At 37.6% G+C, this 27,517-nt stretch overlaps 1 protein-coding gene across 1 annotated transcript in view; it reads left to right on the top strand.

Annotated features, from left to right (window-relative positions):
• Nucleotides 1-27,517, top strand: part of stan (Protocadherin-like wing polarity protein stan) — a 302,411-nt gene that overhangs the window by 104,725 nt on the left and 170,169 nt on the right. The window contains exons 16-21 of the mRNA XM_067138004.2: nucleotides 965-1,077; nucleotides 7,952-8,116; nucleotides 8,701-8,855; nucleotides 11,140-11,306; nucleotides 17,478-17,747; nucleotides 26,978-27,143. Coding sequence (XP_066994105.2) covers nucleotides 965-1,077; nucleotides 7,952-8,116; nucleotides 8,701-8,855; nucleotides 11,140-11,306; nucleotides 17,478-17,747; nucleotides 26,978-27,143 — 1,036 coding nt within the window. The remainder of the gene's footprint in view (nucleotides 1-964; nucleotides 1,078-7,951; nucleotides 8,117-8,700; nucleotides 8,856-11,139; nucleotides 11,307-17,477; nucleotides 17,748-26,977; nucleotides 27,144-27,517) is intronic.

The raw sequence follows: 27,517 nt of genomic DNA, 5'->3' as shown, positions 1-27,517 counted from the left end.
GAGCATCACTGATATATAAATGATTCCTCATTCATCATGGTAACAAGTTAACTAGTGATATGGTTGTGAGTTGACCAATAACTTGTCAGCAATGGATAATACAGCTAGTCCAAAATATTTTTTTCCAAAATGCAGGTGTGTTAGGATAAATAATACTGCTACCATGTTTAGTTGTTCTACTGTGGCTGAAAGATTATCAAATCCAATATTAAAATCTGCATAGACAAGCCAGACATCTATTAGAATATCGGACTATTGTGCTCTGATGGTGGTAGTACCATGGGTATAGTTAAGTGTTTAAATTTTTAAACATTCTAGTTTCACATCTGTCTATCCTGCTATATATGTGGTTTTTCATTCATATTTAAGTAAATATCCATTCCTCTCTATGTTGTACCTGACCTGGCTCTTCTGTGATTAAATCTGTTTGTTACTTCCCCCCCAACACTCACTCACTCACTCACTCTCTCACTCACTCACTCACTCACTCACTCAGCAACTTGAAAATATTCTTTGGTCATTTAACTCAATTATCATGATTTATCATGGGCCTCATTTTTAAAAGTTAAATATTATGACTGTACTTGCATGTAAAAGTTAACTTGTTCAAACCCAAACGACAGGAACTTTTGACTTCCTATTAGTAGTATTGTTCCGTATATAATATTAGGAGAACCAAGACACTTGTGAAATTTTGAAATTAGAATATACATCTCCAATACACTCCCTTTCATGTGAATTGGAAAATACATTCCCTTCCTACCTGTAAAATAGGCTCAGAATTCCTCCTTGGAAGAATTTCATCCCTTTGTAGGATTGATATCTGAGGACAAGAAGAAAAGGTGGGAAGAAGTGAATTAATCTCCTAGCTATAATTCGTGAGAGAAATTTTATTTTCCACCTCATTGCTGCTACTTGGACTAAACAGTGAAAGTAATAATGTGAATAACTGGTTTCATTACAGAGTGCTACTGTGAACGTTGACAATTGTGATACAGCGTTGGCTATTAAGCATGGTTTGCAGTTGGGACGTCAGTGGGCCTGCGCTAATTCTTCACGTCAGATTCTCGATTCTAGGTATGGATGTTATGAAAATAATTTTTATATAGCATATTGTTCAATACTGTAGCAAAAGTAGTAACTTTTTGTTAATATTTTGTATGATATTGGCTAAGCAAAATAATTAGCTTATTAATCTGAATCGGGTATGTGAACGAATAGTATCCATGAAATTTCATTATGATTTTTGGCCTAAATGGAAGATAATAATTGCTTTTAAGTAAATTAAGAGTAAAATTAGTGGTAAATTAATAAATACAGTTATTAATAGAGAAATATATACATATGTACATACTTTGCTACATTAGATCAAGAATTCTACTATGTCACAGTGCTTCAGTATGTCATTTGTTACGATATTCTTTTCACCTCCATTTTCCCATCTGAACTGCCCACGCTAATCATAATGGACGGAGAAACAATGCAGCTCCAACTGAAGCTTTTGAAGTGCGGAATAAATTCAGATTTTTTTTATTTAATTCAAATTAATCATACACAAAGATAAATAAAAACGTAGTTCATTGGCCTCTGATGGTATGAGATGAGACGAAATAATAGATTAAAATTTAACCCACTGACTGGAATTAGAAAAATGATAATGAGGAAAATGATTATGAATTTTAAAAAAGTGGATCTAATTCGCAATGCCTTGTTTTCCTCTATCATCATCATCATCATCATCATCATCATCATCATCATCATTTCCCTTTATCCAGCTGTAGCCAGGTAGGGGAAAATATGGTTCCTCTCCACTTTCTTCGGTCTTTCCACCACTCCTCCTCCAACACTGTGTCCCAGTCTAGGTTTCTTTCTATAATGCTGCATTGGATGGTATCCTTCCATCTCAATCGTGGTCGTCCACGGCCTCTCCTTCCTTGGATTTGCATTTCCATCACCTTTTTTGGCATTCTTTCGTCGCTCATTCGCTTTATGTTCCCAAACCATCTTAGTCGGCTCTTCTCTATTCTGTCATTCATTTTTTCCACTCCAATTTCTTCCCGGATTTTCTCATTCCTTATTTTGTCTCTTCTAGTCTTCTGTATCATACTCCTCATGAACTTCATTTTGACTGCCTGTATTCGACTCTCATCCTTCTTTGTCATTGTCCAAGTTTCTGCTCCGTAAGTTGTTATGGGTACGTAATACATCTTATACATAGTATCCTTTGCTTCTGTTGGCACATCTTTGTCCCACAACATGTTTCTTACACTATGATAGAAACAACTTCCAGCTTGAATCCTTTTACTAATCTCAGCATCCAGTCGAGCATTCTCCATTAATTCACTCCCCAGGTATTTAATCGTTTCCACTACTTCCAGGGGCTTGTCTGCAAGTCTAATCTGACCTTACCCTTCTTTCTCCCCTCTAGTCATAACAAGAGTTTTACTCTTTTCTACACTTATTTTCAATCCACATTCTTCGATCTTCCCATTCACCGCATTCAACTGTTCTTGAACCTTCCTGTCGTCTTTTCCCCAAAACACAATATCATCTGCAAATAACATCATGTTCAATTCTTTTCCTCCATATGCTGCTTTTGCTGTTCTCATGATGTAATACCTCTAAAATGATAAAAAATATAGTAAAATGTAATATTATTTAATAATAATCATATGGCCTCAGCTACAATGTGCAAGCATTTTAATTCAGCACCATCTGGCTGATGGCACAGTAAACCGAGTCTCTCTTGGGTGTGGTCTATGACTGAGTTATTAATGAATTTTGTCGGGTAAACACCAAATTTGTTACCAGATATCTTTTCAATGCCGACAACTTACAGCATGGAGTGTCAAATGGACTTTTTTCTGCCCTTCAAAACTCCAACTACCTCTGCTAGGTTTGAAGCCCCTACTTTGGGATCTGGAGGCGACACTCTAACAGTAATGCACAGAGGGAGCTATAAAACTGAATATGGGATTGACGAAGTAAAATCATATAGAGTAAAACTCCTCTAAGACGTTTCTGCAGGGGATAACTAAAAGGAACTGTTAAGCAAGAAAACGTACTATGAAATAAAAGTAAAAGCTATACAACAAGGATATGGAGACAATAGATATATTTTTTCTGATATGAGGACATTTTATGTCATGTATCCGTGGGTACAGTGAAAACTACATCTACCATATCTAAAGATGAGAGGAAGGTATTTAAAGGTGTAGAAAAACACGAGAGTACAAATATGAAAGTCTTTTCCGCTGGGGCTTATAAATGAACAAGTGCGCTCTGAAAGGTGTGAAAAACACCAGACAACAAAATGAAAACATGTGCACAGGGGCCAATAAAAATATCAAAACATTATTGCATGTTGCACTCTTTCTAAAACAAATGTTAATAGAAGCCTTTTATTTCGAACAGTGGGTTATCAAACATTATTTTCTGGTCACTCTCTTATAAACAGACAGACAGTGAACTGGAGGTTAAACTTGACCATGTGCAACTGCAAGGAATGACTTTGGCCACCATTTTGAAATCTATAAAAACTTCGACCAACTCGAACGATCAAGTCGAAACTCAAAGATGTGAGTTTCAACATTCGTGACCTCTGCGCGCTTAAAGATGCTTATGCCAGTACGCTTTCTATCAAAGGGTAGAGTAGGGTCCATCTATTCAATACCATAAGCTTGTATATTGTCTTAAAACTGGGACTAATTTCCAACCCATATATATTGAGATATCTTCAACCACACTACAATTGGAAGCCATATGCATATGTCAGTTGTCAATACGGACCATAATGAATCTCATAACTTACGATTTGAAAGTACACTTTCTGACAAATTTTAATTGTCTTCATTAGTAAGGAATTTCATGACTTCTTACATATCCATAATTAGGCTATCACATGACAAAATTACACCACGCTAATCAGTTTCATATAATTATGTTTCTAATCCAGATATGGGCTACCGTATCACGCGAAAAATATTTTCTACACTTCACTGTACCACTCAGCACAAAATACACTTCTAATCTCAATAGAATGCGAAATACAAGCACAAATAGGCTCGCTGTGTTATCAGCAATCTTGCTGCCAACAGCAAGCAAAACTGAACATTCATGAGGCTAACAGCTTTCTCCCGGAAGGTGCAACTTATCCTGTGCAGTTCAGAAATTTAAGCGCTTTTTCTGTAATCACGCAACTGTGGCGACAGCTCTTACCCGAGTTGGAAATCACATTTCTTCCACAAGGGGTGACAAATAACATTTTTGGGGCTAGGAAATATGTGATCACACAAAGCGTTGCAAGGACAGCAGTGGATGTGTGACTGATATGGCCTTGTAATAATACTCAACATGGCTTAACTGTGTTGATACTGCTACACGACTGAAAGCAACTGGAAACTACAGCTGTAGCTAACTCCCGAGGACATGCAGCTCTCTGTGTGTGAATGAAGTACTGATGATGGATTCCTCCCGGGTAAAATATTCCAGAGGTAAATTAGTCCCCCATTCGGATCTCCCAGTGGGGACTACGTGAGAGGGGGCAATCATCAGAAAGATGGATACTGACATTCTGCGAGTCGGAGCGTGGAATGTTAGAAGTTTGAATCATCATGGTAGGTTAGAGAATCTGAAAAGGAAGATGGGTAGGCTTAAGTTAGATGTAGTTGGTATAAGTGAAGTACGTTGGCAGGAAGAGCAGGATTTTTGGTCAGGTGACTATAGAATGATCAACTCAAAATCAAACGGGGTAAATGCACGAGTTGGTTTAAAGAGACCTGAACGATGGACTGACTAAAGTGATCCTATGCGGTCATAAAACAAGAAGAAGAAGAATGAATGAATAAGAAAATAGGGCAGCGGGTAAACTACGACGACCAGCTTAGTGAAAGGATTATTGTTGTCAAGATAGACACCAAATCAATGCCCACCACAATAGTGCAGGTCTATATGCCTACTAGTTCTGCAGATGGTGAAGAAATTGAAATAATATATGAAGAGATAGAAGATTTAATACAATATGTAAAAGGTGATGAGAATCTAATTGTGATGGGAGACAGAAATGCAGTGGTAGGCCAAGGAACAGAAGGTAATCCAGTAGGAGAATTCGGATTGGGGCAAAGGAATGAAAGAGGAAGTCGGCTGGTTGAATTCTGCACCGATCATAATTTAATCCTTGCTAATACTTAGTTTAAACACCACAGTCGACGGCTGTATGTGTGGACGAGACTTGGAGTCACTGGAAAGTATCAAATAGACTTTATGATTAGGCAGAGATTCAGAAACCAGAGGTTGTAGAATAGAGTCAGTCCACCCGGAATACTACCATGTCTGTTCTACCTTTGAGAAAAAAGTCCTTGACTTCTTGCATGAAATGTTCCTTGAAGCTGTCCACCACTAACATGGATGGTAGGTGAAGTAGAGCACCAGGCTGGCTTTTCCATATACTTTTTACCCAGTCTTTCATCATATTGCTGTCCATGCAGCCCTTTTCCTGCATGCATACATGTATCCCATGCAGAAAATTGCATTTTGGCATCATCTTCCTCTTGAAGATGACATACAGTGGAACTTTTCTTCCATCTGTGCTAAGTGCAAGCATAATAATGCATCATTGTTTTTCTGCGCCTGATGTCTTGATTCATACACATGAAGTTGTAGCAATGAAATTCAGTCAGTAGGTGATCACTAGGCAGCTTTTGACACATAGATGCTTTTCTCCACAGTATTATATTATCTCTCCTAATCCATCTGTATACTCAGCCACGGCTTACTTTAAAATCTGCTCTTGGTATATTTCTCTGCATTGCAATTTCACATGCATGCAGTTCAAGCATTTCATGCGATACTGTGCACCAATTCCATTATTTCTTAATCCTTCAGTAAGAGTGATTTTTTTTTTTTTTTTTTTGCTAGTTGCTTTATGTCGCACCGACACAGATAGGTCTTACGGCGACGATGGGATGGGAAAGGCCTAATACTCCAATTATGAATGTGCGGAGGTAATGCAGGATTTTGTGCAGCCTGAGCATAACTCTGGGCATTAGCTGGCATGTAAGCGGAAGAAGAAACTATGCCAGGAAGGTTAAAGCTGGTAGAGACCACAATATTAAGAGATGGGATACCCAGGGCTGGTGGTGGGCTCGGAGGAGCTCCGGCTCCAGACCCGAGCTGGCTGGGGTGTAAGTTGATCCGGATGAATGGTCCGGTGAAACCTCAGCACAGAGCTTCTTGCGCCCGGAGACAGGGCTAAGAGAGGTATCTTCTACGCTTCCTCGACTAAGTTTCAGCTGATCTGCGTCCATGTCTGCCGGTGGTGGCTACAGAGAGACAGGCAGTGTTCGAGATGGCTGACTCATCGTTGCAGAATGTTCTAGAAGGTTTTTGAAGCTTCTTGAAAAGTCTTGAAGAATGTCGTACGTAGATGAAAATGGTTGGTCGCACATACACGCGGGCTGCTATACTGATCCATGAGGAGGCCACTGCGTAGGCTACTTGGAGCCACTGGCAGTACCAATGCACTATGAGAGACTTTGTCTCATTACCAAAAATTGATGCCTACCTGGCCATCAGATGATATAGATGTTGATTCCCATAGGGAACCTGAAATATTTGTCCCAAATGAGTAAATTTATAATACCAATATTGGTATTATAAATTTACTGAATTTACCAAACCTTACTATATTTAATCATTACATTTAAAGCAGGACTTACTTTGTAAATATAGCCATATATGGGATCACTTTTATCGGTCACACATTTATCTGGGTCACTTAAATGAAAATACTGGTTTCATCTCTGAAATCTACCAACTGTCATGCAATTTGATATCAAAGAACAAGATATCATATCACTCAAGAAGTAGTCATTAAGTTCTGTTAGGACAAATATATATATGTATTGTCTGCCAAAATACAATGAAAAATAGTCTAGCTCACTTGATCGTACCAGTAAGTTTTGGAAAATACCTAGATCTTCAGTGAAGTGATCGGGTGCCATATAACCCAAATGATTAGACCATTGTAAAGGCGTAGGCGTAATTCGTTGAGCTATCTTTGCCAGCGGAGGTCCATAACCTTCCTGCATTTCACTCTCCTCACCTTCAAATCCTTCAATTCTACAGTATTTCCAAATCACTACCTCCACTGCTGTAGTTATCACTTTCATCGGTATAACCTCCCAAATCAACACATTTGCCCATCAAATACAGTATTTCCTCATCCAGAACACAACTCACCTCTCTCTGTGCTGCCATTTTCATTCTAATTGTAATTGTTCATCAATACGGATCACCATGAAGATTATTTCATACTATTTCTGTTTACATCGAGTGCCACCTTGCCGCGATACCCCGCGTCACATGTTACCAAAGGCATTAAACTACTGTCCAAAGATCACTAAACATTAAAATACATAGTAATCTTTTCTAAAACCTCCATGCTAAGAGTGCCAGTAGTTAACTCAAAAATTCACCAAGAGATGGCAGAGGTATACGCTCCTAAAACACAAATTCGACTTAGTACGATATATGATGGAAAGCAAATTTTTTTCTATGACGTAATATGATATATTAGGGAGGAGTTTAATATAGATGAACATAAAAATCTCCGTAACAAAATAAAGACAATGAAGTAATAAGTTGGTGAATCACTTGTGATTCCAAGAATATTTATTTGTGTTGTTGGTTAGAGGTTACCATGTCAGTAGACAGACAAGTTGTGTGCAGTATGAGCTTAAGAAAGGTACATAAGACTTTCAATAACAAGAAGAAAGGAATCGAGCACCCAACTTGTAAATTTCTACTCACAGCACTCCATTGCAGACACTTGACTTTCCTGTATGATATCAGTATTGATGTTATCGACTTCTAGGAATCAATTTTTAAATTTCTTGTAATGGTAAATACAATAGTTATTGATCTTGATGTTGCCTTATTTGTTATTCTTCAGGTGTGCCATCTTTACGGAAACTTGTCATCGTTTCTTGGATCTGACTGGTCCACTGCAGATTGGTGGCTTACCTTCTCTACCAACTAGCTTTCAAGTACATACCAAAGATTTTGTAGGCTGCATCAGTGACTTGTACATTGATAATGCTTTTGTGGACCTCAATGGGTAGGTATACAATTCTTTGTTAATAATATACTAAAATAGTATTTTAAACCAAATGACGTTTTATATTAATTTTTTCATAGTAGTTTAATATCGATTATAATGTGCTGGAAGATGCTGTGTGGGTTATCATTGTCTTTGTTAGTTTTGTGAAGTCATGCTGGTGTGTTATAAACTAATCCGGGATATAGTGGGTTCGAATCCCACTGTCGGCAACCCTGAAGATGGTTATCCGTGGTTTCCCACTTTCACACCAGGCAAATGCTGGGGCTGTACCTTAATTAAGGCCACAGCCACTTCCTTCAAACTCCTAGCCCTTTCCTATCCCATCGTTGCCATAAGACCTATCTGTGTCGGTGCGACGTAAAGCCACTAGCCAAAAAAAAAAAAAAATCTAACATTTCTCAATCCATCAGAACATAAAGGTTAAAGAAAATCATCTCAGAAACATGACTGTATTCAAGAGTCCATTACATCGTATATATACTTGTAAATCAAATAGACTGTGATTATATGTGCAGATTACCTGTAATATTATTTTCATATTTTTCTTGTAGGAATCTATTATTTTTATTTTATTCTTTTAGTTTTGTTGCTGACAATGGGACTATAGCTGGTTGTCCTGAGAAGAGGGCTTTTTGTCAGTCTAATCCGTGCCACCATGGAGCCAAATGCATCGAAGGCTGGGGAACATACCTCTGTGAGTGCACTGAAGGATGGAGTGGCAAAGATTGTAGTCAAGGTGAGTAACTCTTTGTCGATTGATACTTTGTTTAGTTTTAGAGTCTTGTGTTGTTTCATGCTCTTGGATATATATACATAATTTTTCATACCTTCTAAAATGATCAGATGGAGAGTATAAGCTTACCAGGTAATACAATTAAAGGAAAGAAAATATCATTCAAATTGAGAATTATCAATACAATGTTTGTGGTGTGGAAACATTAGTGTCTGTTATAGGTAGAATCCTTGATGCTCTTACGGGGCATAGTAGAGAAGAGGGCTGCGGTAGAGGGAAGGGAACGAAATAAAGGGATTGGTATCTGATATTGAGACCAGGTACTGTATTTACTCATTTATTAGACCTTCTTGTATAATAGCACCCCACCCCCTGGCTTATTGAGACAAAGAAAATTTAAAAAATTAAAGCTTGCATATAAGACCCTCCCAAACATAATTCATCAAAGGAGGACAAGGATTCTGTTTCACAGTGCAGTCTTTTGCAATACTACACTAACAGCACAGCACACTTTGCATTTTAATAGGTGTGTTCCAACATGATACCAAATCGATTCTGTATTGGCTACTCATGCACAGAGGCATAGATGCTGTTCAAATGGAAGTCTAGAACTGGTTGTGAATTCACCCTGCTCCACAAAATTCAGAACCAGTTCAGAACTTATTCTAGCAGTTCTCATTCAAGAACAAGGACTGAGATTTCTGGACATTATATTCGACCAGCAGTGTAGTTACATACTTCTAATATGAATAATGAAGTCGTCGACCATCCATCGTTAAGTGTTTTGTAACGTAATTTGTAGATAACATTGTTAGAGTTCAGAAAAGTATTGGAAGTGGTAAAGAAGTTGAATCTCAGTCAGCAGCAATAGACTCACTTTTTTCAATTTTTTATAATAAATCTAGAAAGGGTCTTTTAGGTGAGGAAGAATTTGTAATGGAAATTTTTGACGTATTAAATTTCGTGCAATCTGATTGTGAAATAATCATTAGCATGAATTGCAATATAGCAAACCAGTAGCAACAATAAATTATTATTGATGGTGTTACAACAAGTGAGTATACGATTGATAGATTGATAACTAGCATAATCTGTGTTATATGCAATGTAATACAGATGGCATACAGCATACCATACTATAATGTAAAATTAGAAATAAAGTAAAGCAGTAATTATTGGTAGAAGAAAAACATTACTAACTCGCCCTGTAAGTAGAATGTTTTAAATTATTTCTGTCTACTGCAAAAACTCTGTTTTGCAAGTTGCTTTACGTCGCACTGACACAGATAGATCTTATGGCGATGATGGGTCAGGAAGGGGCTAGGAGTGGGAAGGAAGCGGCCGTGGCCTTCATTAAGGTACAGTTCCAGCATTTGCCTGGTGTGAAAATGGGAAACTACGGAAAACCATCTTCAGGGCTGCCGACAGTGGGGTTCGAACCCACTATCTCCCAAATACTGGACACTGGCCACACTTAAGCGATTGTTTAAGATTGTTTGCAAGAAGTGTTAAATTACCTCATTAAATATGTGTATATCTGTTCTCCAGTATTTTCTCAACAGTTCATAAAGGAACTTCCTTTTTAAATACGGACAGCAACAATGGACATTGTATTCCGTACGAGACGTTATGGCAGGCATGTCATATTTCAAGTCATATTTCATTTTTAGCGTTGAAGACAACAAAAGTTTTTGCAAGATGTGAGGTCAATTTATGTAAATAATGTATGTATATATACCTTTTGCATTTCTCAAATAGTCTTTAAAAAGGCATTGGGTTCTTCCATCTTTTTCAGTTTCTGAACAATGACTCTTGTAATCTACCACATGATTTTATGGCTGATGAAGTCTCAAACAGGGACGAAACATGTTCCTAAATATATTTAATATGTTTTTTAATAAAATAGTTTTTCACTTGTAAAGTGATGTGTATTGATTGGGTAGACCAAAACCTAACATTGTTTCTTAGTTTTACCTGTACCAATACAGATCTATATGATGAAGTTCATAAATTGTACATAACACTTCGTCGAGCAGCTTATCTCCTTCCAAGTCTTCCCAGCCCAAACTTTGCAATATTTTAACCATTATTCCTTTATGCTGAAGATGGTTGGTAGCAGTTGAAACTCTTAAAAATAGTAGTTGCATATAAGAGATACATTCAAATATCTCAAGATTTTGAGTTGTTCTCATTTATTGATTACTTTACTTGACAATGTTAAGTGTCCTTACTTATATATTGTGAAATTTGTGTGATATAGTATTCATCAGAAATGTTCTCATTACAGCTATCAAACCACCATGGCGCTTTCAAGGTGATGGTGTTGTATCATTTAACCCTCTCTTGCGACCAATTTCTCTGCCATGGCTCAATGCTCTATCAGTTCGTACTCTCCAGAAGGACACTTTCCTTATGAGCATCCAAATAGGACAGAACAGCTCAGCAGTGCTAAGTGTAAGTAAAAATAAAGCCTCTTGTTTAAGTGCCTGAATAACTTCTTTGATTACAATATTTAATTTTGTACGTACTATTCTGTGCATGCAAAGAAAGTACTTAATGTTCTTTTAAATACAATTCTTGATAAGTATTCTTTAAAATATACCTTCTTAAACATGACCTTTTCTATCCTCCCATGATGACATGTCTGCCTATGCTGTGTTGTGGATTTGTACACTCCATGTAGAGTGTGATCATATGTTTTAATAAACCTCAGTATTTAGATATTTGTACCTGATTACTTTCACAGTTGTGTACCTTCAAAACTGTATGTTGTTAGCTAGAAGGATGGAGGAAGTCCCAACTGTGTCAAAAGACACCTGACCATCTCAACAACTGTGTGGTTCTTTTGTTCTGCCTCCTGATTTTGCTCGGGGTTATTTGGGAGAACGAGATGATGTTGAATCCCAGAATTTGTTATTGGATTGTAATAGTTTCACTTTCCTATCCTTCTGCATCTCCAGCATCTTCTTAAAGTCTCAAAACTCTTAGGCCACTTTGCTCTTCTGTCTTAGAAATCAGACTTTGCACCACCTGATTGGATCATTGATTATAGTTATGAAATAGCAGGCATTCCCATTTGAGGTGATTTGCATGGGACCACAGACATCATAGTGGAGTAATTCACTGGGCTCCATCATTCATTCAGTCTTCTTCAGAAAGGAAATGCAAACAAGTTACACATTTAAAATCCTCTTCAGGATTATTAAAGTCTTATTTCCCATATTGTCACTTTCCTCAATGCCCCTCCCAGACTTTGACGTTCAAGTGACCTATCAGATATGCCAGTCCAGCATACAGGTTTATGTCCATTAACAGAAATGAAATATTCATCATAAATTAAGTGCTTCAATGCATTTTATTTTATAAAATAGCAGAAATGAAATATTCATCATAAATTAAGTGCTTCAATGCATTTTATTTGATAAAATGGAATTTTGATTTATTCCAGTTTCACTGCCCAAGCATAGCCATTATGCCATTATGATACTGCTCATCATCATCATCATCATCATCATCATCATCATTTCCCCTTATCCAGCTCCTGCCGGGTTGGGGTATTTATGAGACTTCTCCATCTTCCTCTTTCCTTTCACCATTCTTCTTCCACAATCTTGTCCGAGTCTAAATTTTGTCATCTTATGCCGCTCTTCACTGATTCAGTCGACCGTGTTCTTGGTCTCTTACCCTCACACTTTGCCTCCAGCATCTGTCTTGGAATTCTATTCTCCTCCGTCCTCTTTACATGTCAAAACCACCTTAGTTTATTCTTTTCAACTCTGTTACTTAGCTTTCCTATCCCAACTTCCTTCCTAACATCTTCATTTCTCACTCTGTCTTTCCTATCATACTTCTTACGAATTTCATCTCACTGGCTTGAATTCTACTCTCTTGCCTGCTAGTCAAAGTCCAAGTCTCAGCTGCCTAAGTCAATATGGGTACATAGTACATTTTGTACATTATTTCTTTACTTTTCCTTGGTACTTCTTTGCTCCAAACAGTTTTCTTGCACTTTGGTAGAATGCATTACTCTGCTGTACCCTCCTGCTAATCTCCATGTCCACCCTAGCATTTTGCATTAATTCAGTTCCTAGGTATTTAAAGCTGTCCACAATTTCCAGACTCTGACTTCCAATTTTCACAGTGCCCTTTCCTTGCCTTTCCCCTCTCGACATCGCCATAGTCTTGCTTTTCTCGGTACTGATTTTCATGCCATACTTCTCAAATTTTTTCGTTCAGTACATCTAGCTGTTGTTGCACTTCTTTGCTGTCCTTTCCCCAGATCACAACATCATCTTTATCTCCATAAGCTTCCTTTGTTTCCTTTACAATTTTGTCCATGACCATAATAAACAAAATAGGTGACAACACACTCCCCTGTCTTAGTCCAGTCTCATTCCTAAACCATTCTGTCTTTCCAACTGGGGTCAGTACTCTACTAACAGAGTTGTTGTACATTTTTGCACCATTTCTAACATTTCTCTTCTGAGTCTCTTTTTAACCCTTTGGCACTCAGCCTATATGCAGGGGTTTGCTCGAAGACATTAAAACTAATTTTTGTGATTTTCCAAAGCAAATTACAAAAATTCAACACGTAAACAGTTTAACACACATTAAAATAAAATAAATCACACTAATACAGGAAACTATGAGCATTTCAGAAATGAATATACCTAAGACGTATTGTTATTGGTAAAGCCCCCAAAAAATTATTAAATTTTGAAAATAAATTTTTAAAATATGGTTTTCAATGACAGAAAAATGAGACATTATTGCGTCTTCCTTCTTTACTCTTAGACGTGAAAGAAAGAACATTTAATTCTGAATAATTTGATATCAATATGATGCGTGTGCTGCAATTCACTCATGAAGCATGGCACAAAGTTATTCACTGTACATGTAACGGTCATCGATATCAGGTCCTCGCGGTCCGATGCATGGTGAGCAGCTGCGATTGTGTCATTTCCCACATAATGGGAATCACTTTTGGCAAAAGAAGGTCATTATTACTGTCTAAATCATCTGAAAATTCAAGGATATCGGCCTCATTCGGCCTTGAATATGGCCTGGCCATTATGATAAAAGGATGACGCAAGCACGTGGAACAACGGAGTTATGAAAAGGAGTAAAATTGTAGTTTACGAAGTACATCGAACACACTATATACCAAAGAAACGAAATAAACACTAAACAAAACTCGTAGCAAGATCAACTTGTTGTATTCATAAGCCAACCAAAAGAGATCCATAAAATAACTTCAAATAACCACAACATAAACATTCACGGTCAACAGATTTCATTTGTCGAAAATAAAAATATTTTGTAGAGCTGGTGGATATATCTGTTGAGTAAAACGCAAATTCAACATTTTAAGGTACCGTCACGATCAACTCTTACGATTTAACAGCCACGCAAATGACCAAAATCCTTAAATAGGACAGAGCCGATGTATCGGCGCCGTGAGCTTTCTCGCCATAACTTCTCGCACCGATAGATCGGCGCTGAGTGCGAAAGGGTTAAGCATAGTTTCTCAAACCTTCTCTCTGGTGACACTGTCATATGCCTTTTCTATATCTATGAAAGTCATGACCAGATCCTTTCCATATTCCCAGTGCTTTTCCATCAGCTGTCTCATGCTAAAGATTGGATTTACTGTAGATCTGCCAGTCCTGAAGCCATATTGTTCCTCTTGTAACTCTCCTTCAATCTTTCTTCTCATTCTTCTTTCTAATATCCTTTCCACTATTTTAACTACCTGTGATGTAAGTGTGATTCCTCTATAGTTACCACAAACGTTCTTGTCCTCTTTCTTAAATAGTGGTATTATTATCCCTTTTTTCCAGTCTTCTGGTACACATTTGTGTTTCCACATACACTTTTGTAGTCAGTACAACCCTTGCATACCAATAGGTTTAGCAGCTTTTATCATTTCCACACTGTTTTCATCCATCCCTGTTGCTTTTCCCATCTTCATCTTTTGTACTACTAACTCCACCTCCAGCACCATCCAGCACCATCCAGCATTGTCCATGTCTTCTGTTGTTGAGTCCTCACACTGTATTGTTTCTGTCTCTCTTGTACAGTTGTTCACATTCAGTAGCTTATCAAAATACTCCTTCCATCTTCTCTTTATCTCTTCTGGGTGTATTAACAGTTCCCCATCCTCCTTTTTCACTAGCTTTGTGGTAACTCTTTCTGTCATTTTCTTATAAGTCCATACAGCATCCTTTTACTGCCACTTACATCTTCCATTGTTTGTGCAAGTTCTTTTCTTCTTCTTTTCTTCTCCTATCACCTTCTTACACCTCTGTTTGCTGTTCAGATACTTCCTTTTGCTTTCTTCTGTTTGATCTCTGTTCCATTCTCGCCAGGCTGTCTTCTTTTCTTTCACCACTTTCCTCACTTCCTCATGCCATCATGGTGTCTCTTTTTCTTTCACTCATGTAGATGTCCTGCCATAAGCACTCTCTGCTGTACTAACAAATGCCTTTTTAAAATTGGCCCTCTCCTCTTCTACATTTTCCACTTCAGTAACTGGGGTTTGTTGCTTCAATCTCTCCCGAAAATCTTCCTGTACATTTTTTTCTTTCAATTTCCATACTTTTATTTTGCTTTCTCTTGTCTCTTTTAGTTTTTCCATTTTTCCCCACCGTAATTTTGTCACCACAACTCTATGGTCCCCATAAAATGCTTTGCCTGAAAAAGCTATCACATCCATCAACTTCCTGCGATTTGTCCTTTTCCACCAAAAAGTAGTCAATTACTGATTTTGTTCTTCTGTTATCCCACCCATATCTCGTAAGATTCCTGCTGTTTTTCTTTTGAAACCACTGTAAGTCCATTCCTTTGACAGAAGTCCACTAGTTTCTCTCCTTCTGCTCCTTCTTTTTTTCCATATCCATATGGTCCAATGACTTCTTCCTTTCCTTGTCTCTCGTTTCTGACCTTTGTATTCAGATCTGCCATAATAATCACTTCCACACCTGAAATTTCTCTTTCTACTTTCTCTAAGAATCCTTCAAATAACTTCTTCCCTGTTTCCCATCTGTGGTGCATACACTTGTATGAAGTCCATCACTTGATTCTTCATCTTTAGTCTAATCTTCATTTTCTGTCACTCACACATTCTACCACTTCAACATACTTCTCCAGTTGCCTCAAAATAATTAGTCCCAATCCGTTTATTGCCTCTTGACGACCACTTCAATATAATGTGTATCTTTTCCTCAATTTCTTCCTTCCATTACTTTTCCATTTCACTTCATCAGTTCCCCATCATTTCCACCTTCTCCTTCTCTACTACTTCCTCTGCCTTTCCTGTCAGGGTCATAAGATTTACTATTCCTGTCTTAATGTTGTTACTGGTCGCCCATTTCTCACAGTTCCCCCAGTACCCTGAGAACTGCACGTCGCATTAAGCAGGGGACGCCCTACCATACCATATATAGGCTATTATTGCGATGGGGTCATCACTCCCAAAGTCATTTTATACCTACTGCCAGGTGTTATTCTAGACTGCACCACTGGAGTACAGACATCTTCTGTAGCTGCTCCTCTGGAGTACAGACGCTACAAGTTTCCTTCTTCTGCATTGGATGCCGTACCGAAGTCCACCTTCTCCGCCACTGATGACGTTGGGGTCTTCACCCATAACCTGGGCTTGGGCCGTCCATATTCATGACCCCTGGAGAGAGGGTGTCCCAGTATTTTAAAGCCCCCAGGAACTGGGCTGCCTGTTTGTCCGCGGGTTGTATTGGGTATTTCAACCAGCCCTACTGAATTGTAGGGTCCCCCTATCCACCACTCAGGGACGTGCCCTCTAGGGGTTAACAGGCTCCCCCAAGGATGTGATCCTCATGTTATGCTTGGCAAATTATAAAAAATCTGAAATGAGCTAGGCATGCATTTAGACTGCATTTAGTTAGATTTTCATTCTCTCGTAGTTTTATTTAGTAATGTGAAAGAATTTACATCATTTCACAACAGGTAGGAAGATTAGACCCTGTCAGAGCTGCAGAATCTGTGGGGACTGATTTGGAAGGAAAGAGATATATGATGTACTGTGTAGCACTTTACATGACGAAATGTTTTTAAGTTTACCATACAAAGGCAAACTATGTGTCGATGAGTGTCTCTTCACATAAATAGAGGCTGAATTTCATAATAATAAATAGTATTGTAACGTAAGTGCAACTCGCGTACTAGTTGAGGTTTCGACTCACCAACATAATGGAATGTGACCTAATGGTAGGATGTCCATTTTGTTTTTATGAAAAAAGAGAACATTTACAAAAATTTAGCAAGCCACAATAGAAGGCAATGATCTGAAATCAGTCCAGGCTCAGACACTGAGGATAACAAGAAGTCTATATTTAAAAGTGATTTGATAGAATTTTAGGATGTTGTAGAACGAAACATGTCATTCTGTTATTATATTGCAAGGTATGTTATATTGTTCTTTGTGCTTTGGTAGACTGAAGAACTTTTTGAAAGTTACATTAAATCAAAATGATTCAGATTCACAGTTGTGAAGTCTTTTAGCTCTCTTGTGAGTAAGTTCATAGGGCTTTTGTTCATTACACCCTTTCTCCACAGTAATAGTGAAAATAAATGTCCTTTTATGTCTAGTTGGCCAGTGGACAGGTGCAGTACAGTTACAATGGTGAGGTGTTCACCCTACGCAATGGTTTTGTGAGTGATGGCAAATGGCATCATATTGAAGTGAAGTGGATGAGTGGTGAAATCTGGATCAACCTGGATTATAACCAGCGTGAGATGACTATGCCAGTGGCCAGTAAACTGCAGGGATTGTATGTGGGCAAGATCCTTATTGGCGGACCTGACAGTACGGTGGGCAGCCTCAACACTGACTATGGCTATTTTGAGGGCTGTATTCAGGTAATTTGGTCATCCTTAAGTACTTGATAAATAATTATTTCCTAAAGTAGTTATTGTTTTTAGCCCACTTATAAAAAAAGTTTGATTAAATAAACAAATATACCATATTGTCCAAAATATAAGATGGTATTGAAGATTTGTTGGTGTCTTATGAAACAATAAACACATATAAGACAGAGGTTCTTTGGCCTGTCAAAAATTAATTCAAAATATATTTTATTTTATTTATTTTATCCTGAATTAGTTTTCCATGGACTGAAGAATCTCACAGGTATAGAAAAGTCTTTTTTCTGCACATATAGATATACAACTACAACTCTCACCAGCTTTCTCCCCCGCTCTCACTCTTCCTCTTGTCATGATGTCAGTTCATTAAAAATCCTTTCACATTTAAACACTTAGAACTTTTATAAGAGTACTGCAAGCTTTTAGAAACAATCATCTTAATACAGTAAAACCTCGCTAAGTCGTTTCTGCAGGGGACAAGGAAAAAGAACGTGTTAAACAAGAAAACGTACTCCTGAATACACGAATAACAACTATCCAACAGGGATATGGAAACACTATATAGATACGATTTTTTTCCAACATAATGGAATTTTACGTCGTATATCCGTGGGTACAGCGAAAACTCTATGAGAAGAGAGTATTAAAAGGTGTGAAAAACACGAGAGAACAAATATGAAAACGTATTTCGCTGGGGCTTATAAAATAACAGTAGTACACTGAAAAGTGTTAGAAACAACACATATGAAAACATTTGAATGGGTCCCACAAAAATATCAAAGTATTATTGCAGATTACTCTCTTTCTAAAACAAATGTTAGTAGAAGCCTTTTATTTTGGACCAATGGGTTATTAAACATTATTTTTCTGGTTACACACTTAGACAATGAATTGGAGGTTATACTCGGCCATTTGCGACTGCAACACTGCAGCAGAATGACTTCCCGCCATTTTGAATCAAACAAAACTTCAACCAACCAAGACTGATTCGAGTGATCGAGTCGAAACTGGAAGGTGCGATTTTCAACTTTCACGCCAACTCTGCGATCTTAAAAAGATGTGGACGCCAGTCGACTTGCTGACAATTTTAATTTTGTCTTCATTAGTAAGGAATTTCAAGACTTTTTCCTTATCCATAATTAGGCTATCACATGACAAATATGCACCACGCTGGTCAACTTCACACGATTATGTTCCAGACGTAGGCTAAGCATGACAAATATTTGCTACCCTTCACTGTACAACTAAACACTAAATACATTTCTAACTTTTGAATGGAATGCAAAATGCAAGCACAAACAGGCTCATTGTGTTATTCTGCAGTTTCACTGCTAACCGGCAAGCAAAACTGAGCATTTCTGAAGCTAATGGCTTGCTCCCCGAAATCTGTAATTTTGCCTGTGAAGTTGAAGCATTCAAGTCCTCTTCCCGTCATCAAGCAACTGTGGCGAAGGCTCTTACCCGAGTTGGAAATCATGTTCCTTCCACAAGGGATGACAAATGACATTTTCAGGGTTAGGAAAAATGTGATCGTACTGAGCAGTAATAGCAAAAATTTGTGATGTGATCAGTGAGGTATTTTTATATAGATTTAATATGATGAGAATCGGGATTTTGAATTTACGATGTGCTGAGCGGGAAAACATGTTAATGAGGAACACACTAACGAGGTTTCAGTGTAGATGGTAAAATGCTACAATAATATTATTGAACATATAATGATACACGTCTGTTTCCTGCTTTGAGTTGTGCATACAATAATACTTGATTTGTCTTTAGTATGGATGTTAAATTCTTAGGTATATTGAAATTGATTAGTGTCTGATTGGCATTTCTAATCTGGGAAAGAAGTTATTGATTTTTCCATTCTTCATAACACAAAAATGAAGATCTATAAACTTGTCATTGAAATCGTTCAGCTTTCTTTTGTGTAATGATTTCTTTTACATCAGAATGAATGACCTTATGCATATTGGCCTGAGTTACGAGATATTAAACAATCACTTTGTTAATGATCTCGCCTGCTCTATTAATAGCAACAACCGTGAATATTTCTAAACTAAATTACTCGTTTCCTCATCCCAAGGTGGTGCAGCTTTTTTTTAATGCTGCATATACTATTTTTACCACATATCAGCGTTCCTGCCATTCTTAAATCTTTGGGAGTATGGTACCAAGAATCGAATTCAGGCCCCCAAGAACAGCAGCTAATTGTGCTATTCATTACACTGGCGGACATTCTTAACTACAGAAAACAGACATAGCATGACTGATGTGTGTTTGCAATGCGTGGGTCAGACTCGAAACTATTCACCTATTTGTGCGGTTTAATCATAGCTGAAGTAGGCCTACGCTACAGAGGTGGACATTTCTTAATTATGAAACTCAGATATACCTCATTACTTTATGATGTGTGTTTGCATTGCGCGGGTAGTACAGACGAAAATATTTACAAATTTATGTGATGTCATCGGAGCTGCAATAAGGCTTGTACCTGCTTCGAAGCGGAATCGCTTTTCTCTGATGAATTACGTTGGGGGGGGGGGTCTTATATGCATGATTTATTTTTTCATTTTCCTTGCCTCAAAAAGCCAAGGGGGTCTAATGCACGTAAATACGGTAACTGAAAAAGAACAAAAAGAAAAGATGGAATATTTATTGGTTATGGTACTCTTTGTCCTTATGGCAGCCTACAAATGTTGCAGGAATGTATTTAATAATAAATACCATCTTATTTGGACAAAATAAAAATAAGTGCAAATAACCTGTAAAACAGAATAGTAATAGTAATGTAGCTATAGAACACAATATGTTCAACGCATAGTTTATCATGACATCAGGAACACACCATGAAAGCATTTCCATCACAGTTATCTACACTTCAGCTTCCTGAGACGTGAAAATTAATGTCTAGAACATTTGAATATTGAACATGAAGAACAGTTGGAATAAAATCTGTTACTTACCAAGCCTAGTGAAGAAGGAAGAAGGAATGAGCCTTGTAATTCCTGCATCAAAATAATTTTGTAGCCATGAAATTACATAGTTAGATATCATTTTATCACTACTGGTACATTCTACTATCAGTTTTGGTTGTGTATTTACTCTTATTTGTTGACCACACTTCTTTCAAATTTGTCATTTTTTGGCAACATAAGTACTTTTCCCTTTCTTTTCTTTCCAAATATACGTACCAATGAGTGTGTATGAATGGGTGATAAAAGCAATGGACTATACACTTGCCTCACAAGACTTCACCTGTACTTGCTAAAGTCCTATTTCCAGTAATTTCATACTCAAAACATGTTTGATCTGTATTCTGTTGTACTTTAATTGAGGGCATACAACAACAACAACAACAACAATGATAATAATGATGATGATAATGGCACCTATAAAATCCTGTCAATAGTACTTCAAAGTCGCATTGAATCCTTGCAGATTGGTTAATATCAAGCTGGCTTCCGTAAGACCCACTCCTGCCATAAACAGATCTTTTCACTAAAGAGTTTCATAAAAATCAGATCTCTTCGTGCCATACAACTTGTATTAACTTTTGTTGATTTCAAGGAGGTCAAACAAACTTTGACCAACACCTAATACACAAGTGAAATTCATGGGGGAAATACCTAGATTCTTTGTGATTAAGACTGGTATTCAACAAGGTACTGGACTCTCGCCTGTTCTTTTCAACTGTGTTCTTGAAAAGGTAATCCATGAGAGGATAAACAGACCACCCAATAATGGTATTACGCTGGGCAGTGGATCCAAAACAGTGAACATTGACTGCCTTACTCCTGCAGATGATGTAGTCCTAATGACAGATGATCTCATCATTGCCCACCTCCAGGTTGAAACATAACAAGAAGTAGCTGAAGCTGTAGATCTCCAAATATCTTTTGAAAGGACTGAAGTAATGATGTCTGACTGCCATAATACCATTTCATTTCTAGATACCAAACTTTGTATTCACTTTAAATATCTTCATTTCTTTAATGTGTCAGAGGAAGAAGCTGTATTGGGCTAAATGCATGGAAACAGCTTTTCACTTCTGCAAACCCATTTATCAGTCCAGATCAATCTCATGGTAGACCGATGCTGCCACTACACCACAGTAGTATGTCCTGTCCTGAAGTCTTTATACTGCTGAATGCTTGGCCCTCATTCACTTCTTTGAGATAGAGAGGATCCAAGTGAAAGAGTTGAAATTCCTTAGGAAGATCCTTGGCTCATGTCAAAATTCTGAGATAAAAAAAGGTAAACTTGTGTCCTCATCCTGAGGTGGTGCAACTCTTTTCAGGCACACCCCCAATGGAGGTAAGCTGCATATACCATTTCAGTCCCTTAACAGCCTTCCTGCCATTCTTAAATTTCTGACAGTACCAGGAATCGAACCCGGGCTCCCGAGGACAGCAGCTAATAGCACTAACCGTTACGCCACAGAGGTGGACATTTGTTGAATATCGCCTGAGGTCAAATGCAGAGCTGTACTCAAAATTTGAAAAGCCCTCACTGGCTACGAGGAATTGGTATCTCGTGTTTTACAGTCATCTGCCTCGAATGCCTAACATGAGAATGTCTTGAAGAGTAACTTCTCTAGACTTGGAAATGTGCCACTCCATGGGCAACTGCAGTGAAGGAGGATCTGATAAGTGTCTTTGAGACACTGGTTCAAGAAAGAAGTTGGTTCAGGTTCTGGTTCACCGGTTAAAGGATCTTTCAGAAAGAGTGAGAATTCGACCTGGTTCAAAGTGGTCTGAAGAGTGAAGATGAAGATGAAGGAGTACTGTAAATTCAGAATAGCTAACAAGTGTTAACCATGGTCCTAAGAGGCCAAAACAGTAGTAGTTGTAGTGCATGTGAATGTTGTCTTTTACCGGGCGAGTTGGCCGTGTGGTTAGGGGTGCGCAGCTGTGAGCTTGCCAGGCAAATACTGGGGCTGTTCCTTAATTAAGGCCATGGCCACTTCCTTCCCATTCCTAGACATTTCCTATCCCATCGTCGCGATAAGATCTTTCTGTGTCGGTGTGACATAAAGTTTAAAAAAAACATTGTCTCATCACTGTTAATATTTTAACACGCTTTCGTTTTTTTCTGCCTCTTGAAGAAATGCAGTAGCATGGTCTTACATCCTCACATTCATCATCTCTTTGTGACAAATATTTTGTAATTTTTCGAGAAGATATTCTGTAGTGCTGTTTAAAGCAGTCAATAAATATATTGCTAGACTTGAAAAATTTCTTATCTACTTCCATAGCAGCTTGCAGAACCCATTGTTTTAAGTGCCAGTAAGTGCTAATAATGCAATGACATTCTACTCTTCTTAGCATCATTAAAGTTTTTAAACATAAGTTGCCACAGTCTTCTTAATTTAACAGAATGTGACTTGCCCTTATTCATAAATTCAGTGATATGATACACATTTTCTCAAGATATCTTGTACTTACGGACAGTTGTAGCCATATTGCTGTTCAGGTCTTTAACTTTTCTATAGATATGTCACTTTGTCCATTGAAGTTGTCCTTCCACACTGTGATGACCTTTCCTGGGCGGTGAAGGTTCATATGCACTTGAACTGTTCTCATCATTGTGCTCTCGTAAGTTACATATTGGATGATTCACTGGCTGTAGAAGCATCACAGTCATACCAAAGTGTGTCGCATTCCTCCTGCACACTGTGTCAACTAGTAAATGTGTTTTATATTTTGAATCATTTCTGTGTAATATGTTCATTTTTTGTTTGTTGAATGGGAATTCATGTTTTACCAGTTCTTCCCAGAAATTTACCTTAGTGGATGGATTACAAGTATACATCATACAAACTTGTACACTGCACTACACTAGTAACTAAGTAAGAGCATCATAATACACTGCCCCATTAAATAAACCACAGAACACAAGGTACATAATACAGTGCTCAAAAGTTGAAATTTCAGTGAGGGTTCCACCTTTTCAATACAAAGTGTATGTTGTACAGGATAGTGTTTACAACATGTCTTTATTCAAGGGACCGGTTTTGACACATTTCTGAAGCGTCGTCACCAGCCTAAATTACAATACTAGCAAAATACATAATAGGTTATAACAATGTATAAACATAGTGACACATAAAATTATTTTGACAACAGTTTCACATTTTAAAAATGAGGGTTTTATAAAATATTTGGTGTGTTTCTGCAACATGTATGCACATGTAAAAGTCTTGTGTGAATGTACATTCTAATGTGGTGATGAATTTTTACAACACATTAATCGTGTAATAGTCTTCTGTAGATGAGGCACTTTCAAGTGGTAGGTTAAAGGATGTGATAAAAACTTGGCGTACACATTAAAATCTTATTGGACACATAAAACTACTCCTCTGTATGGTGTCACTTAAGGACTATATAGCAGTGCTGTTGTTCTCAGCAACGTCTTCCAATACTTTTGTTACAGCTACGTAATTAGGTGGTATGTTGGGAATTTGTGGAGCCTGAAGAATAAAAGAAGAAACCTAATTTAGATATGGGGGCTTAATGGACCAAGGCAAAAGAATGACCTGTATGATTAAATGTGGAGGCTCACCTTGCTCTGCGTGCTGTGTAGTTTACCGTGTGGAGAGGAGATGCAAACAGAGCAGGTAATTGGGAGTGGGGAGGAAAAGGGAGAGATAGCAGAAGAGGGAGGTGCTTAAGGCGGATCAGAGGGGCAATATGGTGTGGGCTTGTAGCGTGATAGGGTATTGCGCATAGTGTGAAATATCGAATGCTTGTTTGAAACTTTGATGTTTCTAGCTAATTTAATTAAAAAGTCAAAGAGGATATTAGCTTTTTCCAAAATTTCATTGAGGTTAAAGTTGGTATTAAAAACTGGTCCAAATGAATAAAGCAGTTCTCCGTAACGTCAAGAGTGGGGCCTTTGCTTATGTTCCCGATAATTTCAATGTCCTGATCTATAGTGTTGAAGCTATGATTTGAATCATGATTATGTTGGCCAACTGCCGAAAACCTGTTGTATTTGATGGCATTGACATGTTCCATGTATCTAATTTTAAAGTTCCTTCCAGCTTGTCCGATGTATAAGGAATCACAGTTGTTACATTTGAATCGGTAGACACCTGACTTTAAAAAGATGTTAGTTTTATTCATTGACCTGGCGTTATGTACAATTTCCATGTTTCTGTTGTTGGTACAGTATGAGATTTTAGTGTTATGTTTCCTAAAAATATTGACAATACTATATATGTCTGCACTGAAGGTGAGGGTTGAATAAGTAACAGGGTTAAATCTTTCCTTTGTTAACGTTGATCTTGGTCGGTGTTTGAATTTATTGATGATTCGTTCTATGAACGTATTATCATATCCGTTGATTTTGGCAATGGAGCAGATAATGTTCAGTTCTTTGTTTAGGTTTTCTTTAGATAACGGTATTTTAAAAGCTCTGTCTACCATGCTGTTATAAGTAGCACACTTATGTGCATTAGGATGTGAAGAATCCTTTCTAATGGTAGTCGCTGTTTGAGTTGGTTTCCTGTATATTTTATAATCTAATGAGGAAGGTAGTCTGTTTATCATGAGGTCCAAGAAATGTAATGCTTTGTTAGATTCTGATTCCAAGGTAAATTTGATAAGGGGGTCTAAATTATTTAAGTTATTAAGAGTGGAAATCGCATCAGCGATTCTCCGTCAAGGATAACAAAGGTATCATCTACATACCTGGCCCAAAACTGTACATTCGCGAAGATGATGTTATTAATAGCCGTGTGTTCTAAAGAGTCATTGTATATCTCCGCTAGGAATCCTGAGGCCGGTGACCCCATAGCCAAACCATCTTGTATAGTTGTATAGTTATCCCTGTATAGTTATCAAAGGGAAAGAAATTGTTGTTAACTACTAATTTTAAGATTGTCATGAAGTCTTGAATTTCAAGCTTACTAAGACCACTGAATGTGTTTAGATTATTTTGGATGATGGGAAGAAGTTTTTTAGTGTTAATGCTAAAATACATATTAGTTATATCAGAAGAGTGAAAGGGTTGTACTTCAAATTTATGTAGTTTTTCAATCACCTCAATGGTGTTTCTTACGAATTTGTTAGACAAGAATTTATAATTTTTCGTAAGAAATTTCTGAATAAATTGTGTTAGTTTGTATAACGGGCTAGGTCTGTAGTTAATGATGGGGCGGATCCCAGCGGAGATATACATTGACTCTTTAGAACACATGGCTATTAATAACAACATATTCGTGAATGTACAGTTTTGGGCCACGTATGTAGACGATACCTTTGTTATCCTTGACGATAGAATCGTTGACGCAAATTCCACACTTAATTAATGCTCCCATATCCCTCATGCCAATGACTCGACTTTTCAAAAAAGTCCGAAAGCTGCACGTCCTCTAGGTATGCTGTGCTGCGATCTCTACATGAAAAGAGACAGTAACGTTAGACACACCCAACGTACACACACCAGTCGCCAGTTTTAGGAATGGCGTTTTCCTGTACTAATAGTTAGGTTGTATGAGGATGAAATTTTAATCAACATATTTCAGAGGCTTGAAAATACTGGGGTATCAGCTTGGTGGCATTCGGTCAAGGTGTTCATAGTGTAACACGTTCCATTTCCGCTAGTGTATTAACACCTAGGTACTTACAGTAATTTCAATGAGGTGCACCCCATCAACACAGTAATTAAAAATGAGAGGGCATTTCCTGTTGGTGAAACTTACAACCTGACTTTTCATCCCATTTACCATCAGATCGTCTTGTACTGACCATCTCACAACATCGTTGAGATTTTTTTTTCAGTCGCTCACAGTCCTGTAACTCATTTATTACCCTATACAGTATAACAAAATTCATAAGAAGCCTTATCTCTAATTCAAGTTCTTTACTTGTATCATTTACATATACAGTATATAAAAACATAAAGGTCCAATAAAACTTGTTAGAACTCCCCTCTTAAATACTACAGGATCAGATAATGCTTCACCTACTCTAATTATCTGAGATCTATTTTCTAGAAATTGAACTACACATTCAGTCACTCTTTTGTTTAGTCCAGTAGCACTTATTTTTGTCTGCAGTCTCCCATGGTATTCTATATCAAAAACTTTGGATAGATCAGCAGTGATACAGTCCATTTAACTTCCTGAATCTAAAATATCTGCTAGAAAACTGATGCATTAAGTATCCGGAATAAATGTTCTTTTCCTTTGTTAATATACTTATCTTGCATTTGAACAGGATGTTCGAGTTGGAACACAACAGTCAACTCTACAGCAACCAATGGTGCGAGAGAACATTGGTGAAGGTTGTCTTGGTGTGGATCATTGTGCTCAACGGGACAAGTGTCCTCCACACAGTAACTGCGTACCTGACTGGGAACAGTATCGCTGTCAATGTGAGAAAGGTGAGTAAAACAGAAGAACATTTTGTTTAGAAAGTAGTCTATTATTAATATTGGTTACCGTTCCTGTGTATCTCGGATATAGTTACTTCTATAATTATGCAAATATTGTAGTCTTAAGTTGGGAACATTTTAAGCTGTTCTTTGCTGCTCATGAATGGATATGAAGATATGAATGGAATGTTGTGAAACAGTCAGTAGCCGTCTTCTGCTGAGCGTAATGTAATTGCTACAATTGAAAGAGCAAAGGAACTGATATTTCTAAAATGGCTGTTGTCAGGAATGTTCGAGTAATCTGCAAAGCACTTGCCACAAAGTTACCTATAATTCTGAAGGACTGGGAAAGATCTCCATATATTGAACCTAGACTTGTGAGG

This window comes from Anabrus simplex, chromosome 1, assembly GCF_040414725.1.
Source record: "Anabrus simplex isolate iqAnaSimp1 chromosome 1, ASM4041472v1, whole genome shotgun sequence".
Classification (NCBI taxonomy): domain Eukaryota; kingdom Metazoa; phylum Arthropoda; class Insecta; order Orthoptera; family Tettigoniidae; genus Anabrus; species Anabrus simplex.
The sequence above is the reverse complement of the archived record's forward strand: the minus strand, read 5'-3'. Positions and strand labels throughout refer to the sequence as shown.